We start from the raw sequence: 19,132 nt of genomic DNA, 5'->3' as shown, positions 1-19,132 counted from the left end.
TATGATTCCAACCGCGATTTCATTCTCCTCTCATATGAAGTGCTGCGCAACCACAACCAGCTCCTCAGATTATACACTGTCTATTTCTAGCTTTAAATTGAACAATCTGTGCAATACACTGTCCTTTTTAATACTAGTTAATACTTTTTAATACTTTTTTTAATACTTTTTAATACTTAGGACTAATACTCTTGACTTTTTAACGGTAAATGTACCTCTTTTTAAAGCAGCACTTACTTCTGAAGCCCTGTGAGCTTCACTAGAGGAGCTCTGCTCTTCTGCCATGATCGGAGATCTCAAACACGGAAGAGCGGAAAGGAATCGGAAACGTGCGCGAGATTAGACTACATCCGCAAATTTAGGCATCTTAAAATGTTTTTATTAATGCCAAATAAAATATCCAGCACAAATTATATACGATAGACATAAATTAATAATTTATAAATTTTATTTTAAACACGTTTTTAGTTAGCGGGACTGCAGCTTATCACCTCTCCCGCCCGAGCCCGCATTGTGCACTCCCCCTTCCGCCCGCGCCCGCAATGAGCTTTCAAAATTTGTCCCGCGCCGCACTGCTTTGCGTCGGGTCCCGCGGGTCCCTCGGGACTCCCGCGGGAGTGCAGGGCTCTAGTGTGCAATCAAGTCAGTCAATATATTTACAAGTACACTCATATTCCACTGTTATTCCGAACATGACAATATTCAGAATTTGATACAGGTCATGGAAACCGCATATTCCGTTTGGATATTCCAAATTTGGCCTTATTCCTAATTTTCAGATTAAGACGTGGGATATGCCGATATTATTCGCATTCTTTGGACATGTATACAGCGCATTCGGAATGTGTGTCTCAATTGGGGTTTTTACGGAAGTTTGCATTATTTTTCAACATGGCCTCCTTTAACTTCAATGCACTTGGTCCAGTGATGTTCAAGCTTCGCTATCCCTTCGTGGAAGACGGTCACATGTTGAGCCTCCAGATCCTCCTCAACAGCATGGATGACCTCATCATCACTCTGAAAATGGCGACCATGCAAGTGGGATTTCAGTTTGGGAAACAGATAGAAGTCAGACGGTGCCAGGTCATGTGACTAAGGTGCATGGGGCAACAGTTCAAAGCCACATTTGGCTGCTTCTGCCCCTGCAACCTGTGCTGTGTGGACGGGCGCATTGTCCTGGAGCAACAGCACGCCAGCTTGAAGCGCTCCTCTCCTTTTTTCTGTGATTTCTTCTTTCATTTGTCCTTTTGTGGACAGTGATATAAGGTTTTATAGTAGTTGTGCCCCAAAATGTGCGTTACGGCCCTTGTTTCCGGGTGAGGCCGATAACTTTTTAAAGTACCTTCATAGGTAGCCAAAAATGAGTCTTGGGCTCTTGAACATGAACACATAAGTAACTTTTTTGTATGACAAAGATGAAAGACGTTATTAAAGAAAAACTATTTTAAAACATTCGATCTTACTATGACCCTGTTTGGAGCAATTCCAAGACTGGATCAGTTCATTTTCTTTCTGGTTTAAAATCGTTTAAAATCTCTTATCAGATAATTTAATGAGTCAATATGAGCAAAAAAAATCCAATTACCAGAACAATGACCGCATCATGTAATGGTCCATCTGTGTGCAGAGTCTCAGCGTCCTCTTCAGTGACATAATCCCATTCCACTCCGAGGTCAATGAAGCTGCGTGACCTCACCTCATCTCCTTTACCATTCAGGATGTAGTGTCCTGTGGCCTGGTTCTTGACCGCTGCAACCAATGATCAGTTACAAAACCTCAAATGTTACATTTACAAGAAAAGATTTGTGTTGAATGAGAGATCACGAGTGATGAGAGAGACAGGTGTCAGATAAACAGATGTTAAGTGATATCGTGTAAATATCTGTAGACGATTTCCAATCTGTGAACAGAAAGATATTACATAAAATAAACAAAAATCTCATGAATATAAAGTCAGCGTTAGTAGTAGTTCATTACTATCACTACTGAAGTGTGGAGCAGAGAAGGAAAGAAGATAAAGGGACACAGTCATTCAGTAACACTGAGGTAATGATGCAATCTGTGCATCTCTGCCAAGAACAAGAGAAAGAGTGAATGCCAATGGAGATTACTCGCACGGCAGAGAAGCGAGCCAATTAATCACCATTGCTGTCAGGCATTAAAAGTCACTGCCATTGATACACTGAGCTAGAACACTATATTATACTACTGAATAATACTTATTATTCTATCCACATTCACTGGATATGAGCAATCGCGTGCTCTGATTGGCTACTCTACTACTAGGCTATCAGCTCATATACCGTGAATAGAGAAAAACAAAATGGCGGCGCGCATCAACTCAGATACATCATTTTATCATCAAGTATTTAAAAGAAACAGAAACAGCTAAAAGAATATAGTCCCCCAAAATATCTCCTGTTCCACACTCCAGACCAATCGGTGGCAGTAATGCACCTTTAAGTTGGTTTGCCAACCGCCAAAAAAACATCAAGAAGAAGAAGAAAATGGCGGCCTGTGTTACTGAACCAACCAAGGATGAAATAAAAACTCTATTCGACCCCCCCCCCAAAAAAAAGCAACAAAATATGGAATGAAAGTATTTCATGGTAAGAACGTATCTTTTTTTTATTTTTCAAGAATTATTATAGCATTTTTCACAAATTTCTACTGTCATTTCACCGGTTTGTTTGCATTCTAAGTGGAAATTATTTTGTCTGACATTTTGTATAAAGTTTTTATTAATCAAATTTACAAAAAATAAAAATGCTCTGTTTCTGGGGGCGTCGTGGCTCAGGTGGATGGGGCGCCATGCCGTGGATCCGGGGACCCGGGTTCGATTCCGGCCCGAGGTCATTTCCCGATCCCTCCCCGTCTCTCTCTCCCACTCATTTCCTGTCTCTACACTGTCCTATCCAATAAAGGTGCAAAAAGCCCAAAAAAATATATCTTTAAAATGCTCTGTTTCTCAAAATCCAGTGAACGTGGATAGAATAAAACAGTTATTCCACTCAATCGTCATACATGGCTTATAGCCAACTCTGTGCTATGCACCTTGTCAGCTCATGTACGACCCGATTTCATGGAATAACTTAAGTATTATAATGAGTATTCTACCAATTCTACTGATATAGATACCAATTCTTTGCCATAGATCACTCAAGTGGTTGTTACATTATTTTATCATTTCTAAAACAGCGGTTTGATTTTGCTTTGAGTTAATACATTCATTTTATTTTAGAACTCAAACTCACATTCTGTATGAACGATGCCGTACATCCTTATCCATTAACAAGGAACTAGAAGTACTCCTCCCAGCTAATTGGCAATATTAATCATAATAAAACTAATGCTGATAAAAAAAAAACTATTATCATTATAACTGTAATAACATGAAAGGAACTGGAGTCATACTCTTAAGTAATTTCCTACGATTAAGGGGGAATTTTAAATGCAATCTTTCTTTATTTAAAATAATTACAGAATTAAAAAAAAAAAATCTAATAACCAAAATGCAATTTCCTGTCCACTTCAGTGAAATTTCTGCAATTAAACTGATTTATTAACTCAAAGTAAGACAGGGTAAGTACAAACCCTAGGCTGAAAACTCAAATCGGTTAAAATAGGAACCGTCTCTTTGGACCATCTGTCACTACCCATTCATCTTTTGCGTGATTGAGGACTGAGCTCTGACAGCAAGAATAATACACGGCCAATGAAGTATATGAGTGCCAATTGGCCAGTTTTACTCTCTTGGACCCATGGCAACAGATGGCTATGGCATCATCAGGCTTTGAACCCCTGACAATAGAGAGATCACTTTTATGTTGAGTCACCTGAATGCCCCCCACATGAAAAGTAATCATAATGTAACACGAAACAAGGATATAGGTCCAGATTCATGATTCAGAATGTGTGAAAAGGAGAGCATGCATCTTATTTGCTGACCAAAAGGTTGTATGGACAGCAGTCACTTACCAAGAATGTGAGGGGAAGCCTCATGTTCTTGGATGATCACATGTCTCGCCCCAGGGGGGATGAGGAACATCTTAAGGTAACCTTTGCACCAGAGTGACGCGGCAGAGACAAGATGTTCGGAATGGAAAAGACAGTAGAAGCAATTAGTGAGCACACGGAGTTGAATGTACATTTGTTCCTTTGAAGAGGTGGACATCGCTTTGTTAGAAGGCATCTCGTTTTGCTGTTAGACTCTAAAAAGGACATGTTAGAGCTCTAGACTACTCCAGCTTATGTCGTATCCTTCAAGCTGACGCACACAAATCCTAATCAAAAAATGTTAATTGGGAATGTGACTATGGGTTTGTCATTTAGACTTCATAAAATACATTTGCCCTTTCTGCGTAAATCTTTCATTTATGCCTCACTAACAATTTCCAAGTGCATTAATATGGGACTGATGGAAATACCAAGGAACCAAGTGAGCTACTGAGGCTTAATCCCATTAACAGCTTTCAACCCCAAATCAGAAAAAGGTTGGGACGGTATGGAAAATGCAAATAATAAAAGAAAGCAGTGATTTCTAAATTTACTTTGACTTGTATTTCATTGTGGACAGAATGAACCCAAGACGTTTCATGTTTTTTTTTTTTTTTTCTGGTCAACTTCACTTCATTTGTTAATATACATCCATTCCTGCGTTTCAGGCCTCCAACACATTCCAAACAAAGTTGGGATGGGGGCAATTTAGGGCGAGTAATGAGGCAAAACAATTAAATAACGATGTGATTTGAAACAGGTGATTTGTAATCATAATTTGGTACAAAATCAGTATCCCCTTTGAGGAGCAATGATGGGCCGAGGAGCTCCAATTAGTCAACAAATATGTGAGAAAATTATTCTTCAAAGAAAGATACGGAGGGATTTGGATATTTCACCCTCGGTGGTGCATAATATCATAAAACAGTTCAAGGAATCTGGATGAATTTTGGTGCGTAAAGGGCAAGGGCGCAAGCCTAAGCTGAACATCCATGATCTCCGATCACTCAGCCGGTACTGCATCAAGAACCATCATTCATCTGTCGCTGATATAACCATATGGGCTTGGGATTACTTTGTCAAGCACTACAATACAGAGTGATATCCATTAGTGAGTTAAAATTTTACTGTGCAGAAAGGAAGCCTTATGTTAACTGTTATGTTAACTCCAGAAGTGCTGTCGACTTCTCTGGGCTTGGTGGTATCTGGGATGGACCATCATACAGAGGAAACGTGTATTGTGGTCAGACAAATCAATATTCCAGGTCTTTTTTGTAAGAAATGGACACTGTGTGCTCTGGACCAAAGATGAAAAGGACCATCCAGACTGTTACCAACAAGAAGTCCAAACGCCAGGGTATGGGGTTGTGTCAGTGCCCTTGGCAAAGGTAACTTACACTTCTGTGATGGCAGCATTAATGCAGAAAAGTACGTTGAGATTTTGGAGCGACATATACTGCCTGTAAGACGACGTCATTTCCAGCGATACTTTAAGACAATGCAAAACGACATTCTGCACATTACAAAGGCATAGCTGAAGAAGCAGAGGGTGCCTGTGGTGAAATTTGAAACAAAATATGACAACGGCACGTACTATTGCACACCTTAAGACTGGTTTGCAGGAAGAAAGGGACAAAATAACACCAGAAAACACGTCATCGCTTGGTGTCTTCAGTCCGTAAACATCTTAAGTGTTGTGAGAAGGAATGGCAACATTATAAAGAGATAAATGCTTTACCATCCCAACATTTTCTTGAAATGTGTTGCCAGAATCAAAATTGAAACGTTTATTTTGAAATTGAAAAAAAAAAATTCATGAGGTCATTCATTCATCTCATTATCTGTAGCCGCTTTATCCTGTTCTACAGGGTCGCAGGCAAGCTGGAGCCTATCCCAGCTGACTACGGGCGAAAGGCGGGGTACACCCTGGACGAGTCGCCAGGTCATCACAGGGCTGCACATAGACACAGACAACCATTCACACTCACATTCACACCTACGGTCAATTTAGAGTCACCAGTTAACCTAACCTGCATGTCTTTGGACTGTGGGGGAAACCGGAGCACCCGGAGGAAACCCACGCGGACACGGGGAGAACACGCAAACTCCACACAGAAAGGCCCTCGCTGGCCACGGGGCTCAAACCCGGACCTTCTTGCTGTGAGGCGACAGCGCTAACCTCTACACCACCGTGCCGCCAAATTCATGAGGTAAGACATTAAATAACCTGCTCTTTAATTGTTTTGAGTGCAATACAGGTCAAAGATTATTTACAAGTCATTGTTTTCAGTTTTAATTTCAATTTTAACATACTGTCTCAACTTTTTCTGATTTGGGATTGTCCATAATCCCTTTGACAAATGTATAGTAGAAGCTGCAAAGCCAAACCTTGAGTCACTTTTCCACAAAAGCACTATAATACTGTACATTGAAGCACCTTTCCTGACTTTGGATGTCCATTCCTCTGCAAAGCCTTGTACCACTCACCAATAACATTTCTAGAGGCCTCACTTTCATTCAGATGCACATGCCGTGCTCCCTTGGGCAGCAAGAAGACTCCTCGTGTCTTCCCTTGAGGAAAAATGCAACTGTTACATCTGTATTGCACTGCACTTTTTTTTGCCATTGACTTAGACTGTTGCGTTGAAGTCACTAGCAATGTCGGGTCTTACGGTATATGGTGAGAGATACAGTATACACTACCGTTCAAAAGTTTGGGGTCACTTTGAAATGTCCTTATTTTTGAAAGAAAAGCACTGTTCTTTTCAATGAAGATCACTTTAAACTAATCAGAAATCCACTCTATACATTGCTAATGTGGTAAATGACTATTCTAGCTGCAAATGTCTGGTTTTTGGTGCAATATCTCCATAGGTGTATAGAGGCCCATTTCCAGCAACTATCACTCCAGTGTTCTAATGGTACAATGTGTTTGCTCATTGCCTCAGAAGGCTAATGGATGATTAGAAAACCCTTGTACAATCATGTTAGCACAGCTGAAAACAGTTTAGCTCTTTAGAGAAGCTATAATGGTGCGTTCATGTGCTACGGGAATTATGGTAAATACCAAACGCCGACATGGAAAGCACACATGAACGCCCCCTCTTGTGGTATTTTCCACTGGGCAACTCGTAGAAAATTTTGATACACGAGTTGCCGAGATGAGATGAACTTTAACCTTTTCAACATGGCGGCGAGCGGTACAAGACTAGCTTATGAACCAAGATAGAAGTGGTTTTCACCTACAGAAAGCTGACTCTCACCTTTTAAACGAGTCATGTTATGTATATTATATTATTATAATATGTATATTATAGCCTAATACAAAATATTCTGTGGCTGTCCAAAGAACGCCAACAATGATCTAGATACTGGCTACTCTCATTGTGGCTACAGCCAAATTTCCAAAAACTGCATGGCATTCAATGTGTTAAGAAAATCTCTACTTGTCATGATGAGGAAATATTCAGCATTATTTACCTTTTGACTTTTGATAACTCATATTCCTGCTGCAGCTGATGAACAAGGCAATCTATAATTGTTTTAGCCAAATAACAGGCCTGATTCTGAATCTGGTCCACCATCTTTAATTTGTCAACAACAACAAAAGCATGTGAACACAACACACTGGTAAATACCACTTCCCAACTGGAAAATATCATCTTCCCATAGCACATGAACGCAGCATAAAACTGACCTTCCTTTGAGCAGATTGAGTTTCTGGAGCATCGCATTTGTGGGGTCGATTAAATGCTCAAAATGGCCAGAAAAATGTCTTGACTATATTTTCTATTCATTTTACAACTTATGGTGGGAAATAAAAGTGTGACTTTTCATGGAAAACACAAAATTGTCTGGGTGACCCCAAACTTTTGAACGGTAGTGTATATGTAGGTTGGCCTCCAGATTTCAGCAGCAATTGTGAAGTAGGAAAAGGACTGTGAGTTCAAAATGTTTTGTGGAGCCATTTCTAAAGCACTAACGATGTCTCATTACATTCACTTCGTCTGATGCTTAAACATGAAGAAGTTTGATATTTCAAATCATCAACCGCACACAACCAGCATACAATCGTTTTCATTCACCCCAGTAAGTCAATGGCAAAGAAAGAGTTACAATGGGGGAAAGAATAAGATTAGGGAACACAGAATACTTGCAGATTTTGTTTTCCATTAAAGGCAATTCTTTGAGGCATCTCTTGCTTATTTTTTTTCCTGTTAAGAAAGCGAGTACACATTCACATTAGCACATTGTTAGAGACATTTTATAGCACTGACTTCATTCATGCAGTCAACAAAGCCATGTCACATTGCAATCAGAGCATACAAGCTGCGAGTTACGACCTGTTAATGACCATCACGTTATGTCACATTATCCGTAAGCCAGGAGTCATGCTCTTTCATCAAATAAACATGCTAGGACATACCGTACTGCGTTGTGAAAACTAAGACAAGCCTGAGCATGCAGTTTGCAGTTTACTGTCACAGAAGCGACATCATTCCAAATAAGGAATGTTCAGTACCACAGACATTAGTTTTGTCAAAAATTGGAGACACTTGATTGAACATGTGAGGAATAAAAAACAACAGGCTGTGCTGTTCTAAGAAAATAATCCATAACAGGGTGGTGTGATACGGTACGTTGCCACCAGCCTCTTTTATTCTCTCTCTTGAAGTGAATACAAAAGAAAGTACATCTCTTCATTCTACAGAGAAACCAGAAAGAGCCAAATCATCTGTCCTGAATACTTTCCCACGGAGGAAAAGCTTACTGACTGCTGCAAAGCGCAATGAATGTTCAATAACTTTCTCCTAACTTCACCATATCGATAAGTATAGGTCTTTTGTTGTTAATGACATAATAATTAACAAGTATTCCACGAAATCAAGTCGTACATGAGCTGATGTAAATCATGTACGATGAGATTGACTGGAATAACTGTTTTATTCTATCCACATTCACTGGCTTTTGACAAACAGCATTTTTATTTTTTTGCAAATTCTATAAATAAAAACTTTATACAAAACGTTTGACAAAATCATTTCCCCTTAGGCGGACTTCTTAAAGGCTTATCGATGGCTGCACGAATTGACTTTAGTGCTGTTTTTTTTTTTGTAGAAAGTGCTATCTTGCTGTCCTGCCAAGGTATAGAATAGCTTCAGACATTCATTTAATTCTTCCTTGGACATTTCAGTTATGTAATTTTCAAACTTCTTTGGCTTTTAAACCAGTCTAAAAAAAAATCAACAAATTTTAATGCTTATAGATGAAGAATGTAAACAAACTGGCGAAATGACAGTAGCAATTTGTGAAAAATGCGATAATAATAAGTCTTGAAAATAAAAAAAGATATGTTCTTACTACCAAATACTTTCATTCCATATTTTGTTGCGTTTTTTTATTTTTTGGGGTTTTGTTTTCAAGTAGAGTTTTTATTTTATCTTTGGTTGGTTCAGCAAAACGCTCCACCATTTTGTTTTTCTCTACTCACAGTATACGAGCTGATATCCTAGTAGTACAGCAGCCAATCAGAGTGCACGATCGCTCATATCCAGTGAATGTGGACAGAATAAGTAGATTATATATAGAGAGCATTCACCATACAAGTATCTGTGAATTAGCTGATACTAAGAAACAATATAGGATTAAAATACTATACCATGTTCACATAAGTCGATAATTAAAATTGCAGCTGGAACAAGTTTAATAACTGTGCTGCTTTAGAAAATTAAATCAACATAAATTTTTTGACCCATTAGATTTGGGGATTCTGCAGTGCTGTGGTATACATAGTTTTCCACTCTCTTAGACATTCTGATAAAGGATTTTGGAGGAATTTGTTCCCAACACAAATAGTGCTTAATAAAGTGAAGCTAATGCCTATATAAATGTGTTTTTCTCATTCTCATTATCTCTAGCCGCTCTATCCTGTTCTACAGGGTCGCAGGCAAGCTGGAGCCTATCCCAGCTGACTACGGGCGAAAGGCGGGGTACACCCTGGACAAGTCGCCAGGTCATCACAGGGCTGACACATAGACACAGACAACCATTCACACTCACATTCACACCTACGGTCAATTTAGAGTCACCAGTTAACCTAACCTGCATGTCTTTGGACTGTGGGGGAAACCAGAGCACCCGGAGGAAACCCACACGGACACGGGGAGAACATGCAAACTCCACACAGAAAGACCCTCGCCAGCCACGGGGCTCGAACCCAGACCTTCTTGCTGTGAGGTGACAGCGCTAACCACTACACCACCGTGCCGCCCCTAAATGTGTTTTTAATTTTTTTTTTTTTTAACTTAGTGCAAGTAATGTTTGTGCTAAGTTTTAAAATGAAAGGGGTTCCCTAAACAAGTAGACTTCCTTTTGAATGTTGAAGTATTGAGAAGTTCGGCCTATTTGCAAACTTTAAGAAAACCCTCCTGGGTGAAGTTCCATCTTGACGCCAAGACTTTAATACCTACCTACCTTCCTTCCTTCCATCCATCCATCCATCCATCCATCCATCCATCCATCCATCCATCCATCATCTCTAGCCGCTTTATCCTGTTCTACAGGGTCGCAGGCAAGCTGGAGCCTATCCCAACTGACTATGGGCGAGAGGCAGGGTACACCCTGGACAAGTCGCCAGGTCATCGCAGTGTTAAAATTATTAATTCTAAAATATTTTTGATTTTTTCAGCACTAGTTCACGCATGTTTTTTTTCCAGTATTAAGACCTCTGTTACATATTCTACAATATTAGAAATTAGAAAAAAAAAAAAGAGGAAAGCTGTTCTATCAAAGTGTGTCCAAAATTGACTGGCAGTGCAAGTATACCATCATCATCAAACGGATTTGAAACTCACAAGTCAAAAAATGTACCAAGAACGAAACCGGCTGATTAACGTATTGGTTTTATACTTGGCACAACAGTTCTTTGATTTGTGCAGAGCATTTATACATTCGCAAAGGCTTGCACATCGTGCTGTTATCATTCTGATCCCTCAACATTTGTTACAACTTACTGGTTAATTAAGACATGCGATCACTGAATACAGACACAAAATTAACGTTAATAGCCAAGTTTCAATATCTTAGAAAGGGGTTCCTTTAGTGAGGTTTTGTGATTTTAATGAATGCACAGTCTGACGGACTGTGTAATTATGTGATGGAAACATAATTGCTGTGACATGCATTTATTACAGACAGCAGACCCATTGTAAAGTCATCACTGCATTGTGGTTCACTCTGTTCTGACCAACAGTAGATTGGATTAATGCAGAAAAAGTGAACATTCTGACAGACAGAGAAACAATATTTAAATTAGCTATAAAGTCGACTTTTTGCATAGTTCACTAATGTCCATACCAAGCTAAACAGCTTAATGGGTATTTTGATTTCTAGTGAGAATGTTATATAAGAATAGAGGGTTGTGTCTTTAAATACATTATAATATCAAACAGCTACAGTTCTCTGAAAATTGCATTTCCTGAAATAACTAATTATAAGTTGTAACGTAATTTGTAATTGCATTTATATAAAACCTACAATCAAAATTCCAACAGTGAAACTTTACAGTTAAAGGTCCCATGGCATGAAATTTTCACTTTCTGAGGTTTTTTAACATTAAAATGAGTTCCTCTGACCTTCTTAAGTCACCCCAGTGGCTAGAAATTTCATAATGTGTAAACCAAACTATGCCCAACGTTTGAGAATGGCGCGTCAAAACGGCGCGTTGATAAGCTTTTCCCTTTACTACGTCAGCAAGGGAGATGATCCCCACGCCCCCCCTCTGGATTCCCACCCACTGTATGGATTGCCCCGCCCAGTTGTAGTGAGGAGACCATAGAGGACACAACAACATGGCATCACCTAAGCGAGCGAAACATGGAAATTGCGCTGTACATGGATGTGAGAACACAGAAAAGAGTCTGTTTTTACTGCCGACGGGAGAGCCCCTGAAGACGCAGTGGCTTAATTTTATTTACTCCAATAATACGCCGTCGAGTCTACCTAAGACGGTGTATGTTTGTCGGAAGCATTTTCCTGAGGAATGTTTCCACAACTTGGGACAGTACAGGGCAGGTTTTGCACATCAACTGTCACTGAAGCCTGGGTCCGTACCAAGCATCCCTGCCGCATCAGCCACAAACACCGAACAAGTAAGTGTATAACTGTTAAGTCGTTTTGCCGTGTTTTAAAATCGGTGCGTTAGCCTAGCAATGACTACATTAGCTGTGCAGCTAACCGCTTCCTGCAGTTAGCCAGGTAATCTGCGCTACAAAACTAAAGAGCATGCAGCATGCTCTGTTAAACTGAGTTTAGTCTGGAAATTGACTGTAACTTATGAGCTTATGTTTGACTATTGCTCCGCAATGCATGTCTTCTGTTGGATAAGCGATATGTTGCTGTAGTTGCTGCTTCTATCCTCTTTTGTTATGGAGTGCGTGTTCAAGCCTAGGGTATTATACGTTCGTAAACTACCACTCCGAACACTCTCACTCTCTGTTCTCTGTGTCACATTGAGTTTACGAAAGGAGTCCGAGGGAGAACGGGGTTTTGTCTTAGCAGCGTGGCTACAGGCGCTGGTAGCAGCGAGTATGTGTGTGAGCAGCTTGGTCAAGCCCCTCCCCCTCCCCCCATGGCCCGCCCCCACCCTCTACCCTTCCCCGCCTCCTGCTTCTCATTAGCAAAACGATGCACTGGGAAAAGCGCTGAAATGGGGCTTTCTCCCAGGAGGCTATATTTACGTGCCGAGGGTGCATTTCGAGAAAGGCTGCGGATATAACATCCGGAAGCCTCCACGAGCCCGTTTAAAGCATCAACAAACCACCATGCCATGGGACCTTTAAAGTTAAAGTTAATGCATTAAAATGGCAGGTTTAAACTGGTTTCGAATTGCTTCATGAATTATGTCTCTGAAGACTGAAATTATGGTACTGTATATGTGTCGCACCACAGGAGTTTTGTACCAGATGCTCAGTTTACAGAATGTGTATAAACGGCGTTGAAAAGCACGCGATATTTTGCACCGTTTTCGCTGGCTGATCCAGTAACTATCAACGAATAACCACCTCAATCGCACCCCTACAGGATACATTTACCACTTTAACATCATCCATGACTGTGTTGGACTGAGGCTGGGACTCAGTTCTAGAGGACTTGAGACAGGGACTCGTTTTAAATGATTACCGTGTAGTTCCTGTCCAGAACCGGAAATGAGTCAACAGTGGACAGCGTCCATTCATTGTACATGTACTGACTGATTCGGAGTCCTGGTCTCCATGTTTTCAACACTGCATGTTCAGAGGTTAGAAAGAATAAACCACATTTTATGACTGACTATCTTGTATCAACAACAGTTCTAGCTTTATTGGTAACATTTTGTACAGGTTAAAGTTGGTCCCATGTTAGAAACAGAGTATCGGCGACTAATATTCTGACATAAAACAGAATGTATCTTATTTGGCACGTCACCCACGTCAAATGTTTTTACAACAAATTTTGGTACTCTGGCCCCCTTTTTTAAACCATTTGTACAAAATCTTGGGGTAATGTTTGACAGTGGGCTTAAATTTGATAAACAGATTAGTTCTGTTGTTAGAACGAGCTTTTTTCAACTTCATCTCTTGGCCAAAGCGAAGCCGTTTCTCAGTCGGCAGGATCTCGAGAAAGCAATTCATGCATTTATCAGTTCGAGACTGGACTATTGTAATGCCCTGTACTGTATGTTGGCCTCAGCCAGTCTTCAATTTTACATCTTCAACTTGTACAGAACGCTGCGGCCCGATTTTTAACAAGCACGTCTAGACGTGAACACATTACTCCTGTGTTGTCGTCACTCCACTGGCTTCCAGTCCATTTTAGAATTGATTTTAAACTTCTGTTGTTTGTTTTTAATGCCATCAGTGGCCTGGCTCCCTCTTACTTGTCTGAGATTTTAACTATTCATGATCATGGTAGGGCCCTGCGTTCTTCAGGTCAGCTTCTGTTAGAAGTTCCAAGGTCGAGATATAAACAGTGGGGTGATCGTTCTTTTGCTGTTGCTGCTCCCAGACTGTGGAACAATCTACCCCCGACATTCGCACCACTATTGATCCCGGCCTTTTTAAATCAAAGTTGAAGACCTACTTTTTTAGATTGGCATACAATCCTGATTAGGGGAGTCTTGTTTTTGAGGGGTGCTTCGTTTCGTCTGTTTTATTTCATATACTTCTGAAAGGCTTTTGGTAATCTGCAGCACGGTGGCACCTTCCGCAGTCAAAACCTGTGTTTTTATGTGTTTTCATGTTATGTTTTATGGCTTTGATGTAAAGCACTTTGGGTACCTTTTGGTTATTGTAAAGGGCTATATAAATAAAATTTGATTGATTGATAATTGGCACAGTGCTATAAATGAATTTGGCATGGTGCCAACCAATCAATGAGGCATGAGATTAAATTACCGATAGCTGTTTTGCAGATCCACAGTAAAAGTAGTGTCATTCTGGTCCAACAAGATCAACTGTGATCTACTGCTCACTTGCATATGCCCCCGCTCTCGCTTATATCAGAATGCAAGCAATCGAAGGAATAGGACACTTATTATGAACACTGACTTCAAGAAATAATTAACTCTGAAACAAGTAAGTAAAGAGCAGTGTTCTCACCAGGGATTTCAAATAGCATCCTGGGAAACTCATTTTGAAATAGCATAAATATGCTATATGTTTCATACATTCAGTAGGTAAACAGGAAGTTGATGTGGGACAGACCTGAAAACGGTATACACGGTATAGAACCCCAAGCTGAAGCTCGGTACCAAGTGGCTATGATTTGTGGTTGCTGAGAAAAAGGGTGTTTCGGACAGACGGAGATACGGACGGACGGAGCTAAATAAACCAGAACCCTCCTTCGGAGCAGGGGTATAAAAATACACTTTAGACCTATCTGAAACATCATGCACATCATGGACATTTCGAAGGCGTTCTACCTGGAAAATGGACCGTTTTGAGTTGCGTGCACGTGATTTCATGTCAGATTTACAGTAACTTCCTTCGTTCCAATTTCACTTTGGTTTGTATTCCCTGCATACTGAGGCTTGGTAGTGTAATGCAGCAGGTATAACTCAAAATCCATAATCTGAGCATCTGGTATGGAAATCTGGTGGACTGACACATTGTTGGTGAACAGCAAATATTTCTATAAAGGCAGTCATATATCGAGATTTATAAATGTTCATTATGTGAAGGATAATGTACAGAGAGCTGGTCATTATCGCAAAATAGACCCTGAGGGTGATGCAGGACCCCGACACAAAGAATAGAATGCTGTAAACGACCGATCAGAATCGACTCAATTAAATCAAGTATTCAGCAAAGACGTGCAATAATATCATCACAAAAGCACTTGATCCCTTCATCAATCGCAGTCATGACTTTAGGAAACTTCAGGTGAAATACCAGAACTTTTTTAAAGTCAAACAAAATTTGAAAATCGAGATCGGATTTCTTGTTGCTGATCAATATTTGGCTCTCCTGTGTTTGGTTATAGATGCATATAATGCTCATGTCATTCTGCAATTCATTATGGTCATTTATTTGGAGGTCATGTGGTGGGTGAGATTACAGTTTCAACCAGTTTGAGAGATTTTTTTGTTTGTTTGTTTTTGGCAATCAAATATAACACCACATTATTGCAAAATAGACATTTTTCCTTCTTTGATTAATTAATTATGCAAATTACTTTGTCCCTCTGAGACAGTTTATAGAGCCACAATAGAGTAGCTATACCTATACACTACCTGGCCAAAAAAAGGTTTCACACACTAGTATTTCATTGGACCACATTTAGCTTTGATTATGGCGCGCATTCACCGTGGCATTGTTTCAACAACCTTATGCGACGTCACAACATTTATTTCCATCCAGAGTTGCATTAGTTTTTAACTGAGATACTGTCTTAATGAATGAAGAGTTGAACCACTACGTAAAGTCTTCTCCAGCACATCCCAAAGACTTTCAATGGGGTTAAAGCGAGAAATCTCATCTCATCTCATCTCATTATCTCTAGCCGCTTTATCCTGTTCTACAGGGTCGCAGGCAAGCTGGAGCCTATCCCAGCTGACTACGGGCGAAAGGCGGGGTACACCCTGGACAAGTCACCAGGTCATCACAGGGCTGACACATAGACACAGACAACCATTCACACTCACATTCACACCTACGGTCAATTTAGAGTCACCAGTTAACCTAACCTGCATGTCTTTGGACTGTGGGGGAAACCGGAGCACCCGGAGGAAACCCACGCGGACACGGGGAGAACATGCAAACTCCACACAGAAAGGTCCTCGCCGGCCACGGGGCTCGAACCCAGACCTTCTTGCTGTGAGGCGACAGCGCTAACCACTACACCACCGTGCCGCCCGTGAGAAATCTTTGAGGACCAATTCATGTGTGAAAATGATTCCTCATGCTTCCTGAGCCACTCTTTCACAATCTGAGGCCTAATTTTATGCCCATGCCATCAGGGAAGAAAAAAAATATATCCATTGATGTGATAACCTGGTCATTCAGGTTGTCAGCTGACTTCATTTTATTGTCTCATAAAATTACTGAGCCTTGACCTGACCAACTCAAGCAACCCCAGATCATAAGACTGCCTCCAGAGGCTTGTACAGTAGCTACATACAAGACGGGTGATCGCTTCATGCACTTCCCTTCTTAACCTGACATAGCCATCACTCTCGAATAGGGTAAATCTGGACTTATCAAACCATATGACCGTTTTCCATTGCTCGAGAGTCCAATCTTTATACTCCCTAACAAACTAAAGCCTTTATTCCTGATTAGTCTCACTAACAAGTTGATTTTTATAGATGTTTAATCACAATCCTGCAAGTTCTTATCACGTTATGAGTATGGAAATGCTGAGAGTCGCGTGATCGGCTGGACAAGATGGCAGCCTAGGCTTTCAGCTCCCGGCCCAGCATCGCCAAATTGTTGATTTTTTCGGAGCTACAGGTTTCCATACTGGCCTATTGTGTTGTCTAAAGACAGATAACAACGATGTCTACAAAAGCCAAAAGCAACCGTCAAGATATTGACGCCATTGCCGAGTCCATATTGCAGAAGCAGCGTGACTATCTTGAACCGCGCCTCTCCCAGATTCAACAGGTGGGGAAAGACAACGACGAGAAGCTAAGTGCTATCCAGGCTGAGCTCTATCCAGAGCAAGAGCTCTGGCGCTCTTGCTAATCCAATTCCAGTCATTTCAGCAATCTCTTTTGTCTTTGCCTGACGCAGGCCAATAATTTGACCCTTCGGAAACACAGTAACATATTTTCCATGAGCCCAGGATACATCATCTGACATGTTTAAGAAATGAGAAGCTACTCACTGCATCAGTTAAAATAATTAATGCCAGCTGAAACACATTATTGTCCAATAGTAATTATCCAAACCAAAGGCTCTTAAGTCTTTGCTTATCTAAATACAAACAGCAATTTTTATGTATTTTTTTGGCCAGGCAGTGTACTGTATATTTGCATCCATCTAAAATGACATTACTTAAACAACATCGCCACAATAATGGCTGGTTCTTTGCAGTCGTAACTCAGCTAGTGACCAAATAGTTTTTAAATCCTATGGTTGGCAGACCACCACTGTTCGACCCTTCAACAAAGTCCTTATTCTTCAACTGTTCATCCTGGACTGGATTCTGGCTTGTTGTAAATGTTTACAATTTGTCAATAAAAACATCTACATCTGACCAATATTGGCTAACAGCTTATTATAGTAGTGAATAGCATTAAAATATCCATACTCAGTACTCAAAATTACTCACTTCCCCAAGTTCTGCAGATTATTTGAAATTTTATTATTATGTATAATTAACAGTTATTCCACAAAATCGAGTCGTACATGAGCTGATAGCCGATGAGGCGCGTAGCGCTGAGTCGACTATAAGCCGTGTACGATGAGATTGAGTGGAATAACTGTTTTATTCTATCCACATTCACTGGATTTTGAGAAACGGAGCGTTTTGATTTTTTGCAAATTTGATAAATAAAAACTTTATACAAAACGTCCGACAAAATCATTTCCGCTTAGAATGTAAATAAACCGGCGAAATGACAGGAGCAATTTGGGAAAAATGCGATAATAGTAATAATAATTCTTGAATAATAAAAAAGATATGTTCTTACAGTACCATCGAATACTTTTATTGCATATTTTGTTGCTTCTTTTTGGGGGTTTTGTTTTCAGATAGTTTTTATTTCATCCTTGGTTGGTTCAGCAACACGCTCCGCCATTTTGTTTTTCTCTACTCATGGTATACGAGCTGATTTTCTGCCATTTTTTTTTTCTTCTTTCGGGTTTTTTTTGGCAGTTGGCAAACCAACTTAAAGGTGCATTACTGCCACCGACTGGGCTGCAGCAGTATGGAATAGGAGATACGGGGGGGGGGGAGCTACATTCTTTTAGCGATTTCTGTTTCTTTTAAATACTTGATAACAAAGCGATATATCTGACTTGATGTGCTCCGCCATTTTGTTTTTCTCTATTCACGGTATATGAGCTGATAGCCTCATAGTAGAGTAGCCAATCAGAGCACGTGATTGCTCATATCCAGTGAGTGTGGATAGAATAAGTATTAAACCTCTTGCTTTTAGATACAGGAGGAACATGCGACACTTTTGTGAGGAATCTGGCTCCAAAAGTAGCACAAAATACCAGACCATAACTATGCCCCATGGGAAATCATGAATAAGAAGCAAAAAAAGGTCATACCTGATTTTTTGGGGGTTCGGGTAAATGTTCCTTTCACAGTTCTGCAGTGGGAATTGTCGCCCCCACACACTCCGCACTTATCCTCCTCCTTGTCAGAACCAATTTCCTTATCGCAGCCCACTTTCTATAAGACGGAAAGATAGTCGCAAATAAACTAATTGCATATTACATATGATGCTTTCTTTGAAGCATCTCAGACTGCTTTTATTAGAAGAAGATGCAGATGACACAACGGTTCCACTCTTCTAAAAAAAAAAAATGAAAGTGCACTGTCGTAAAACCAGAATAACATGATCTGCTTGAAAAAGCTCATCCAAACTTGGCTTATTTTGTGTTTTGATAAATGAGCAAATTGTTTCCTTCCAAACTTATTTTTA

General features: G+C 40.3%; 1 protein-coding gene across 2 annotated transcripts in view; it reads right to left on the bottom strand.

Annotated features, from left to right (window-relative positions):
- Positions 1–19,132, bottom strand: part of adamts3 (ADAM metallopeptidase with thrombospondin type 1 motif, 3) — a 221,884-nt gene that overhangs the window by 37,932 nt on the left and 164,820 nt on the right. Inside the window, exons 16-18 of one of the 2 annotated variants that reach the window (XM_060907219.1) lie at positions 18,756–18,879; positions 3,979–4,059; positions 1,586–1,749 (exon numbers count right to left, since the gene is read on the bottom strand). In XM_060907219.1, coding sequence (XP_060763202.1) covers positions 1,586–1,749; positions 3,979–4,059; positions 18,756–18,879 — 369 coding nt within the window. The remainder of the gene's footprint in view (positions 1–1,585; positions 1,750–3,978; positions 4,060–18,755; positions 18,880–19,132) is intronic. The other variant, XM_060907220.1, reaches the window with a different exon arrangement.

The sequence above is a fragment of the Neoarius graeffei genome, chromosome 24 (genome assembly GCF_027579695.1).
Source record: "Neoarius graeffei isolate fNeoGra1 chromosome 24, fNeoGra1.pri, whole genome shotgun sequence".
Classification (NCBI taxonomy): Eukaryota; Metazoa; Chordata; class Actinopteri; order Siluriformes; family Ariidae; genus Neoarius; species Neoarius graeffei.
This window is presented reverse-complemented; position numbering and strand designations above follow the sequence as displayed.